The 11,961-nt window shown below is 47.4% G+C and overlaps 1 protein-coding gene across 1 annotated transcript in view; it reads right to left on the reverse strand.

The window, feature by feature from the left end:
* EGLN3 (egl-9 family hypoxia inducible factor 3) overlaps positions 1-8,697 on the reverse strand; it is a 28,319-nt gene extending 19,622 nt beyond the window's left edge. Inside the window, exon 1 of the mRNA XM_032188640.1 lies at positions 8,239-8,697. Within this exon, the coding sequence (XP_032044531.1) occupies positions 8,239-8,595 (357 nt within the window). The 5' untranslated portion in view covers positions 8,596-8,697. The remainder of the gene's footprint in view (positions 1-8,238) is intronic.
* Between the last annotated feature and the right edge of the window lie 3,264 nt (positions 8,698-11,961).

The raw sequence follows: 11,961 nt of genomic DNA on the forward strand, positions 1-11,961 counted from the left end.
TAGTGCAATAACTGCTGCTGTTACTGGCATGAGGCAGGTTTGCCACGAGATAGTCAATTGCAAAGGTCAGAAACAAATCATAACTGGCATCTATAACATGAACAGTGCTAGTACTAGACCTTTCATCAAAAAGGGCTCTTTGCTCCCTTCCAACGCACCATATAAGTAAAAGATGTTCCACATTGCAAATCTAAAACAAAACATAGACAAAAACTTAGGGCAGCACAAGAGATCACTGCAACTTTTCCTGAAGTATTCTAAACATTCTAGTACAGTCCAAGCCAAGCGCCAAAGGATGTACTTCAGACCCATTGATTTCCAAGAGTCTTTAAAAAAAAAAAAAAAAGTACTTAAGTGAGTTGCTGAAGCAGAGCCAAAGCTTTAAAAACATTTGTCTTATCAAATTGTATTAAAAAATGACAGTGCAAGAAATGAGGTCTACACAAAGATTAATTATTAGCATGACTTAGACAGGAAAAATGCAAACATTTCTTGTTTGGACAGTCAGATCTAAGAAGAAAGCAAAGAAAGACAACTCTGACCAAAGGATTCATATGAACTAGATACATATTAGATTCAAAATAATGATAAAAAAGTTATCTATTTGCTACAAAGTAGGCTGCAATTCCCTGGTGTTTGTCAAAAGTTGTGGTTACCCTGTGCTTTCCAGCTGACAAAGCTTTGGACAAACTGTTTCCAGTCTGTGCAGACAGCAAGCTATACTCTACTCCTCTAATTTACACTGTTCATTTCAGACTGGGTGGCTAGTGGCATGAACATTTACTAAGCCTTCACTGAACCATTAAGTTCAGTAAAATCTCTTGCACTTTTTCATTTGTGAGAAATCAGAGCAACAAGCAGCTTGTTCAGTAAAGTGCTTTCCATTAAGTGCTTTTCATGGTGGCACTAAGTTTCTTTGTCTATGTTATCTTGCCAAAGCACAATGACAAGAGAAAAAACAACTGCAGGGAAAAGCTCCCCTGTCAGAGAGGCAGGAGACGCATATGTGAGTGGGCGATGGAGGGGAAATGGGGCATAGTGCTCTGTCCAGATCACAGCAGGAGCAGTAGGGAACTGCACGCCTGCAAATAGTTAAGCAGTAGGAGACAGTGTGTTTGGCAGGAGCCTCCATCATTTTTCTTCCTCCACCTCACTGTCTGAACAGCCATAGAAACCTTCCTGCTTCTCTGACCAACTCCCTGTCATCTCTTTTCAGAGCAATGAAAGGTCTAAAACAAATTGCTGTGTAACGTCATGAGTAAATCAAAACCTTTTGTCAAGCCACCCCATGTTCTGTGCTAACACAGCAGTTATTTATCATCCTGAGCCCACCAAGGGGGCCATCAGCTGCCCGCAACACAGATAGCAAGAGCAGATCTTGAAACACCTCTGCCCTAGAGCTCCTCTAGTAATCCAATAAAACCTTTCCAGAAGCTGAGAAACTTGTGTTGCTGGCAGCCTTCTGAAAACATTGTTTCAGTCTTCAGCTTTGTGACAAGGATTAGTTATGATAAATCCAATCCACTGTTCCAAATTCCCTCAAGTTGCTATGCACATAGATAGCCTCCTTCTCCCTAAGTCTAAAACCAGCAACACTTACTCACCAGCTTCCCCTCCTGACCTCCTAATTCTCACAAGCCACCCACCGCAAAATGGATGAGCACTATGTGGCCTGCTGATGCCGAAGGACAAGTTGCCATTGACCTATTTCACAACAGGAAAAGGCAATCCAGTTGAAACAGAAGCAGGAAAATATAAAACCTTTTTTAAAATGAGTATCAGAAAAAAAGTACTTTGACTTCATAAGAATCATCTTGAAAAGTTTGGTAAAAGTATTGATCTTTTCCAAGCGTGTCCAGTCTGCTCAGCAAACATCGAGATTTCATCTGATTCAGAATGCCTTCATTGTCATTGTGACTTTTATCTTCTCCCTCTGCCCCACACCTTCCACATATGAAAGGAACTGCTGAGGAAGTTGCTGAACCCCACCACCAGCGCCATCACTGCAGGAAAAAAGTCTGTCTGGAAAGACAAAATGGTGCAGTGGAGGAGACAAGGGAAGGAGAAGAGACTTCTAGGGATTAAGTCAAGAATTGCTTAGGATAAGGCTGTATTACTTCAAGCTCTTTTCCAGGTAAGTCTGGAAGTCAAGGAGCCAAGTGTTTACTGTGTAATCGAGTAAAGACACTGGGTTAACACAGACAGCTTGAGTTCTTAATGGAAAGGAAGAAGTTCACTTTTATTGTGCACATGTTGTCCTTCATCAGTGTTACAAGCACCAATGCATCTTCATTTAAGCATGTACTGTTATTAGCACTGAGCTGTAATGAACTCAATTATTCATTAATAACCACCTTGGAAAAAGGCTGTGTACAGATTCTAATAGCAGGGACCTGCTCCCCTCCTTCCTGAAGTGCAAGCTCAGCCCGCTTGGTGAGGCGGGGCGGGGGGCACTGAACTCTGAATCTTGCAGCTTTCCCCAGCAACTCTCCCAAGGACACTTTGCCTTGCAATGCTGCACACACCCCTGGGAGTCCAAAGGACAAACATGCTGTGTGCTGAGAGGCACTAATGCCACCTGTGTTACCCAGCTGTGTGGGGAGGAACAGGGTAAGGTTTACATTGACATGTAATGAGCAATGAGCCCTTATACAAAAACAAACCAAAAGTCACCTATTTACTTAGAGCTTGCAATAGGGATGTTGACAGGCATGCCAGTACAGCTCCCGCAGCAGGTCTCCAGCTTTACAAGCTGACATAGTGGCACTGGGATGAACCGGTACCAGCACAGTTATCACAGTGGATGGGAAAGGTGCTGAGGAAGATGTCCTACTGGTATGGGACCAACTGTGGAAAACCTCACTGCTTTGCCATCGTTACATAGCTCAGGAGTCCAATTAAGACCCATCAAGCACTGCATGACTGCAAAGCTACAGACAAAAGGAAAAAAGTCAAGTAATCTGCCCTGACACTATAAATGTGCACAAACTAAGGATAAACAGACCACTTTGCACTCTACACAGTCTAGCCCACGCTTACCTCCCTTTTCTTACCAGATTAGCCATCTTCTGCCTTCCTCTGCAACTGTGACTATGAAGCACACAGGCACGCTCCTCAAGGAAGGCTGCTGGGTGGTGGGGGAGAACACTGCAACAAGAGGAGGACAAGAGGACCAAGGGCAGCCACTCAGCTGGCAAAGCCTCTGGCACAACATGCAGGTGAGATTTTTCCCAAAAATGTTTTTAATTTCTTATTTTTATTTAAAAAACAAGAACAAAAAAAGGCACCAAACCTAAGATGCTTCTAAGCCACTTCACTTGAGTATGAGTTCACATACCACCCCACAGAGGCCACCCATGCTCCTGAGCTTGCTTGTGGGCATGTGCATCACTGATTGTAAAATATTGACCCATTTTGCCAATACCCTATCCCTGCTGAGTGAAGAAGCAATCTGAAAGATTCTCTATATAACTATTACCAGAAAGAAAAAGCATCTTTTGAAAGTTTTAAAAAGTGATTGAGAATAATTTGATGACGAACAAAAACAAGAGCTAATATACCCAGGTTTATACTCATTTATTGCTCTGACTGTCAAGTAAAAATTATACATTCCTGTGTATAATTAACCAGGCTAACTAATCTTGCTTGACAAACACAGATATAAACATCAGTTTTGACACAGAGCCAAAGCAACCACTCCAGGATCCCTGCCAATGCTGAATTCCTCAGTCTGATATCATAAAATGACTTGTCTGTTGTATTTACAGTTCCAGTGGCTCTGGACTCTGCCGGCAGCCAGCCAGAAGAACAGATTTGAACTTACCCATTATGCCAGAACATGTGCATTTGATTAGAAAAAAGAAAGAAAAATTATGCATATTTCTTCTGGATGGTGGTATTCATCAGACATCCCATTGTAAACTAATTGCAAGGCATGCTGCTACACAAGTATCAAAAATCCTTTGTGAAGTATAATGAACCCGTATATTTCTATAAGCAGTACTGCTCTTCAGCTCTGCTACCCTGCTCCTTACCTCCACACCTCAAGTCAGAAAAAGCAGTGTGTTTCACATTATTTTAATTGCAATGGACAGAATTTGAATTCTGAAGAGTATAGAGAATAGAAGCTTTCTTCTTTCATACATAAATACAACAATATTTTACCTTATTACCTGAGTTATGAGGAATGTGGTAAAAGCCACTCTAGCCCAGCCTGTGACATTTCACGTTTCTTAAATCCTCATGAACAGAAATCTTGGTAAAAACCTGCTAGGCAGGCCATGTGTTAAAACCTGCCTAAGAACACCCTATCTCATGGCAGGCAAAAGGAGACACCCCATTTTTCAGCTGTCACTCACAAGCCACCAAGTGCCACCACCACAAAGTGCCAGCTTCTCCTGTGACATTTAGCAAGCCCATCAGTGTGCTGGTGAGCAGGAAAAGTGTCACAACTACAAGTGGAAGATGTGAAAAGTGTCCCAGAAAAAGCAAAAGGCCTACATGAAGATTCTGAAGCATGTGTTTCAGAAGAGTTCACATCCCACAGGGACTTCTAAGCAAATGAATCACATATTGGAAACATATTTTTTAAACTTCAGGCCATATACTTGATACTGAACAGGAGCAGTTGGATTATGAGCTAAAAACAGTCACAGGCTTTCCTCAGAAAAGATCAGCTCCTGAAAATAAGGCAAGGAGCCTTAATCCCATTTCTAGCCAGCAGGACTCATCAGCACCCAGCACACGCAAGGTGAGCTCGAGGTCCCCAAAGGCAGCCCTTATGTGGATTTCAAACCCCAACAGCACCCGAGAGGGTACCAGTGACACGGGGTGGGACAGGCCGCAGCCAGGACCAGAGTGCAGAGTCCAAGCCGAGTGCCGCCACGCCGGTTCGAAGTCCCTTCCACCCCTCACTGCAGGCACCAGCGCCTCCAGCGCTGACTGGGACCAGGCTGTCACGCGGCTTCTTTCCTGGAATATTTTCCCACCTCTCTCTCTTTTTTTTTTTTTTTTTTTTTTTTAAAATGTTGCTGCTTTCAGTTATACATTTATAATACAGGGATTATTCTCCAGGACTGACATCTCACCTCCTACAAAACTTTATAAATGCCCCTTCCCCCGGAAGTTTTACACAACATGGCAGGCCCCCGTGCCACCTCTGCACCTGAGCAGCACTCAAGTGGGCCCAAGCTTTACTCAGACAGGGCCATTTCCACTGCCCCAAAAGCCCCTGGGGAGCCCAGCTAGCACCAAGAAGGGACTCTGGGAGAAGGGACTTTGGGACAGGAGGAGCTCATCAGCACTTCACAGGCAGCCCCCGGGGGCACTTCAGGTGACTGGCCTGGCAGGGCAAGCTGCAAGCTCACTTCCCAGCCCCGTCCCCTCCACCAAGCACCAGAGCTCCTGCAGCATGGAGACCGGTCCCTAGGACCAGGCTGACCTCCTCCTCAGGTCACAGCATCCCTCTGTACGAGAATGTGAATCCTCTTGCACCAAGAAGGCTGACCCCAGGTCAACTACACCTTGGTGAGGTCCTCATCCATTTAATTTCTGTAAGTGGGCAACCCTTGTATTATTTTACTAGAAAACGGGAAGTCTAGGGGAATGCAGAAGCCAACAGGCACTATGTTGGGTCTGCAACAGAGTAGCACTCTGGAAGGATGTTGTCTAGTTATTTTTATCTTTTAACCATGTCAGCTAATATTTTTAAATATGGCTCGTTCCAAAGATAAATTTGGATCACTGCTCTGCAAAGATGAAAGGTTACATTTCATTATCAGCCCTCAAATACCAACCAACAGCTCTTAAGTGTATCCGGTGCTGTTGTAAAAACATATCTTCCACCCATTCTCTTTGACGCAATCTTAACTTTCTTGTAATGGTGTTGAAAGTCGTATGGAAATAGCAAAGTCCTAACTGACTGATTTCTCATATGTAGATGCAAGGAAAGCTTCCTTCAGTGTATGAAAGTCTTTCTTGCCTCTTTTGTTTTTCTTGGTAGTTACAAAAAGCAAAAGCATGAAGCACATTACACTAAGCAGACAATAAGCTCACAGAAGTTCATTTGCTAAGCAAACCTCCCCCCTCTTCCAGTACTTAGGCTGAAAATTAAAGACATACTTTTGTTTTAAAAAGGCTCACACTTTCAACATACTGCTCTGGACACTTAGTCCCATCTGTCTAATACCCCCACATCCCAAACCAATAAATTAAAGTGCTGATCCAGTGGCTCAGAAACAACTCCCTTTCCCAAACATGTGGCAGTTTTTTGGGCATCCAATTCTGCTTCTAGTCTAACTGGTAAAATAAAAGACAAATACATTGAATTTAAAACTGATTTTTTATTTTTAGCATATGCACTCACAATTCTTCAAAAAGATAAACAACATGGGCTGGTTTAATGGCAGAAGGGAAATGTCCATAGGTGACGTGGGAGCCTGCATGCACTGCAGTAGTCATTTGGTTAGTCACAGGAAAAATCTTCCTGCTGAAGATGTCCCACATGCCAGCTACAGATGACAGCTACTACTCCCATATCCATGGCATTTATTATTATTATTATAATAAAGGGATTGGTTACTATTAATTTCAGATGGAAATTCATCTGCACACAGCTTTACAAATTATATTGAGTCCCTTTCAATCCTGGAGTATAGTATAGCATTACCATTTGTTTGGAGTCTGATACCTTTCCTGCTAAAGAACAAGAGCCAAAAAAATCACTTTACAGCAAGTAACTTCATAATTATTTATAAAACAAGCTCTGTCCTGCATTGTTATTATTGGTACAAAAATGACTGCAAGAACACAACTCAGTTTTAAAGTCATCTCTACAATCCAAATTCACTCCCCAAAAGACCTTTATCTCCAGCCAGTGCCAACAGCTCTCATGCACACAGTTGAGTTTTCCCCATAAAAACCTGACAAAACAGCACTGCACTTTCAGCAGTACTCAGGCACACAGAAGAACAAACTAGGATGTTCTTACAGGCATGCCAGAGACGACTGGTTATTTATACCTCCCTGCACCAAACAGGCTCCTACCACAACTAAGTCAACTTCAGTCAGTTTCCATTTAAAAGTAAATCTACTCAAGCTCTAACTGAATTGATCAGTACTTCAGTGGGGCTAAGCACTAGATCAATGCTCCAGCCTTATTCTCATCACTGCATGTAGGTGTGCAGGGGCAGAGAGGTGCATGCACACACAGGTCTTAAGGTGTTCCCAAGCAACTGGTAAGCATACTTTTTTTTTTTTAATATTATTTTCTGTTAAAAAATTACATACATACTTATACGAACAAAACAAACACAGCACCTGTCACGTATCCCTGTAGTTTAGTGCAAGTTAGGATGAAAAGAAATGCCTAACTTCACTTTTGTCATGTTTCTTTGTTGGTTTGTTTTTTTAAAGCTTTATCATTTCTATTTCTCACGCATCTCAAAAAGATGTGAATGTTTTGGAAGCATGCTATTACAGAATTCAAGTCAGAAGAAAAAAGAAACCTGGACATTTTGAGCATTCAGGACAACGAAACAAAGTTGGTTCCAAGCCAGTCCAATTTGCCACTGCAAGACGAGGTACAAAAAATGAAGTTAGCCCAAACTAAAGTAACTACATGGCAAGGGCAATGAAATTTTATTGGGAAAGACACCTATGATGGTGATATACAAGTGCCCTCTCCACTCCTGAGCAAGAAAGCCTACAAGAAAAATAATTCTCCCCTTCCAAAAAGAAAGTTTGCCACACTCAAACAGAGCATCCCTTATTTTGTACCACATCCCCGATGCTGCAAGGACAGCCTCTTCAGCTGCAGGGCACTGGCAGAACACTGAAACTAGTTCGGAAAACACCACCGCATGGGCGCCAGCAGCAAAGCAAGGCGATGCCAGCCGCGTACGTGCACACAGAGGGGTAGGGAGCTCTCCCGCCCACCTCAAACAGCCCTCCAAGGGAAAACCACGATCAAGGCCAGGCTTTTTCTGCCAGGGTGCTCCCAGCCCCGGCGGTGCCGGCTGCCCGCAGCTGGGAAGCACCCGGGGTGCCGCCGGCAGCAGCCCCGCTCCTTGGCGGTGCCCGGCGGCACCGGGTTCGCCCTGACCAGAGTCGACAGCGACACAGGAACTGTAGGGGGAGGCGAGAGGGCTCCTACCCGTTTCCCGGCCCCCGGGCACGGCGCGGCTTCCCCGGGACGGGCACGGAAAGTTTGTGCGACCGCGGGGCTCCGCAGCCCCTTACCTTGGAGCGCTCCTTCACGTAGTACTTGCCGAGCCGGCTCCCGCAGTACATCACCAGGCGGTCTATCAGTGTGAGGAGGAAGTTGATGGCCTCGCAGCCCTCCTCCGTGCCCCCGATCCACTTGATCTGGTCGCCACGGAGGTGCCGCTTGGCGACGCCGCGGCTGGGGCCGGCCAGCTGCCCGTCGGCCAGCTCCCCGTCGCGGTGCATCCGCTTCACCCGCTCCAGCACGCAGTCCCCCACCACCTCCCCCAGGAAGTTGTCCAGGTAGCAGAAGCCGATGTCGTGCAGGCAGGGCACGACGTACTCCAGGGCGATCCTCTCCAGGTCCAGCCGCATGATGTGCCCCAGCGGCATGGCGCGGCGGGGACGCCTCGGGAGGCGACACCCGCCGGCGCCAGGCCGAGCACCGCGGGGGCTCCGCCGCCGCTCTGTGCCGGGTCAGGCCGGGACAAAACTTTCCCGGCGGCGGCCGCCCGGGCTGCGCTCAGCACCGCGGCCGGGCACCGCGGGGACAGCAGCGCCGACGGAGCCCCGCGCTACCGCTGCTGCAGCTACCGCTGTGCGAGCAGCGTGCGCTGCTGGGGAGCCGTGCGGGAGCGGCGGCGGGCGGCAACCCCCGCCCGCTTTAAGGAGCGGGGCGGCAGATGGCCCCGCGCTGATTAATACGCCTGCTACGTGCGGGATGTGTGCTCGCCCGCCCGCCCGCTCCCGCGGCGCCGCCGCCGCACGTGGGTGGAGCCCGCCCGGCGCGCCGCGCCACGCCCGCGCCACGCCCCCCGCCGCCCTGGTAGCCAATCGGTTACCAGGGGGCGGGGCCAGCCCGCGGGGAACAAGCTGCGGGGCTTTCCACACGTGCGCGCGGGGGGCGGGGCCTGGTAGGTGTACGCCCCGCCCACCTGTGGAGTGGGCGTGGCCAGCGCCATTGAGGAATTCCCCCGGGGACCCTGGTGCGGGGCGGGGGCTGCAGGCGCTGGGGGGTGCCGGGGGGCTGCCCTGCCCTGGTGGGAGCACCGCTGCTGTGCGCCTGTTCATGCGTTTGTACCGTGTAAAACCCTCTATGTGACAAAATCTACATCTTCCTGGCTGCTTTCCCCCTCAAGTTCCTTGATCACACGCATAGAATCACAGAATCATGACGATTGGAAAAGCCATCCAAGATCATCTGGTCCAACCATCACCCTACCACCATTGTCACCCACTGAACCACATCCCCAGGCACCAGGTCCAACCTTTCCTTGAACACCCCCAGGGACGGTGACTCCACCACCTCCCTGGGCAACCCGTCCCAGTGCCTGACTGCTCTTTCTGAGCAGAAATGTCTCCTTATTTCCTACCTGAACCTCCCCTGGCACAACTTGAAGCCATTCCCTCTAGTCATCTGCAAGAAGAGGCCGACCCCCAGCTCCCCACACCTATGTGTGGAGGGTGGTGTGCCAGAATCAAGTACGGGTAAAGGCCAGACACCTAGCCTTTCTGTCAGGTGCCATGCTAACACTTTGACAAGTCAATGGCTCAGAGATATATCTTTTGGCTGTAGCTGAAGTCTGTCATTACAGCTCCGTTCTTATCCTTGTGAGAGTTTGAAGTGGTTAGGCATCTACCTGAAAAAGCCGTCCTAGAAGATCTAGAGATGAGTCTTAAAGTCTGAGCCCACAGCCCCACTTGCACAGCGATGTTCACAGAGTTGTAAATATTTTTATTCCACAGGTGCCAATAAGTCGTGGCTTCCTTGTAAAGGAAGTTGTGGATTCCCTCATAAAGGCATAAAACAGGTGTGAAGTAAGGCAATCTGCAGTGTCACCCACACCTTTGGGTATCATACCATAGAATTGTAGAATGGCTTGGGTTGGAAGGGACCTCAATGATTGTCTAGTTCCACCCCCCTGCCATAGACAGCAATATGTACAAGCTTTATTTACAGTGCCATGTATCATGGGCACAAAGGCATCACCACGTCTTAATTAAAATTTTACATCTTAGGCTTATATATGAGCTATTCCTCTGCCATGTGAAGTTCTGTTTGCCCTTATGCTATAGAAGCTTACATTTTCCCCTCTAAAATTAATTCTGTATTTTGTTACTTTCCTTTCTAGGATCTCATTTTTAAAACTGTTCCAAGTCGTGCGCATCTGTTGCTTGCCCCTACAGTATGTTCTGGGAGAGCTCGGGAGATTGTGACAGGGCGTTATCATTTCAGCAGGGTGTTTCTAAGTTTTGTTTTAGGGGACAGGAACAATTGGTAAGTGTCAGTAAAGCCTGGGTACCTTGTTGCACGGTAATGTATTTTTTTGACAGTAGTTCACAGATGCACTTTTTTTAGAGCAGAGAGTTGTAAACACTGAGAGTATTGTTTTCAGATTCTTCTCCAGAAGCCAGACCACTTCAGTGCCAAAAGCTGAATAGCCAAGGCCCCAGAGAAGTGGGAAAGGGGAAGAGTATTCTTTGTATTGGTTAGAAACTGAAAAATAGGTTTCTCATACCTCACAGTATGATTTGAAGAGCTGAGGCCTTGCCATCTAGTTAGACAACATTTGAGCCCCTGCCTACAAAAGGAGGTTTTCTGATCATTTTAGGGTGGCTGTACCCACCCCTCCTGTAGAGGCAAGCTGTGGTTGTACGGGACCAACACCCCAGCACTAGCCAGCCTTGCTATGCCAGCTCGAGGGGTCGCTATTCCCATCTGCCCTTCCCAATCCTCTGCTGGAAGCTTCAACATCCCCACCATGGGGCTGACAGAAAGGACCGTGTGTTTCTGCCTCTGCCACTTCAACAGGGCAAAATCCAGAGCCTTAGCACCTCCTTCACTGGTGGTTTAGTTTTATGCAGCAGCTGCCGAGCCATCAGCACTCACAGCCACTTCGCAGCCAGCAGCTCCTGGCAGAGGGGCACAGCAGCTCCTTTTGGTGCGCTGTTTCCTTCAGCTGCAACACCAAGATTTGCCAGGGCTCCTTTGTCAGCACCCTTAATATTATGTCACCCTCAAAGCAAATGTGAGGGCAAAGGCACATGTCATGGCTTGAGCTGATTCAGGAACTTGCTCAGCGCCTTTTCCCCCACAGCTCCTGCTGCACTTCTCTGGCACGCTTTGGGCTCATCCACAGCCAGTCCCACTTGCTAAGGTGGCAGAAAAGCGATCCTGAGCAGCACAATTAAATGTAAGGTAATTTTCTGCCAGGTCCGTGAGTTGAGTTGTCTGGGGCCAGACCCTATAAGAACCATGCGAAGAATGGGGCAGAGACCTGGGGAGACCACCAGGACCGGCTGATTTGGGGCAGGCATGGACAGTTTGACAGCTCAGCCCCAGCTGGCACCTACCCTTCATGGCCACCCTCCTGCAGCCAGCATTCGGGCTCCAGGTGGATCCTATGTTCTGGATTTGGGGTTAGTTACGCAGGATAAAGTCCAGGCTAGGCTTTGGCTTGATCAGCTTTACATCTCCCAAATATTGCCTGTCTGTGGGAGGCTGTTAACGTGTGTTAACGGATGCACCAGTAAGGATCTTCCAAATCCTCATCTTGGGAAATACAGCACTATAAATACCACAAGCTCCTGATGTTGTTAGCACTAAAGGAGCTCAGCTAGCACCAGGGAAATTGTATCAAAGCTGTAAACATTGCTAATACAATATTTTTGTAAGCCAAAATTCAGTGGTTCTTAAATTGCTGGCTTCTTTTAGGAATCTGACTATGCCAACATCCACATATGTATTTTCCTGCTTTA

The sequence above is a fragment of the Aythya fuligula genome, chromosome 5 (assembly GCF_009819795.1).
Source record: "Aythya fuligula isolate bAytFul2 chromosome 5, bAytFul2.pri, whole genome shotgun sequence".
Lineage (NCBI taxonomy): Eukaryota > Metazoa > Chordata > Aves > Anseriformes > Anatidae > Aythya > Aythya fuligula.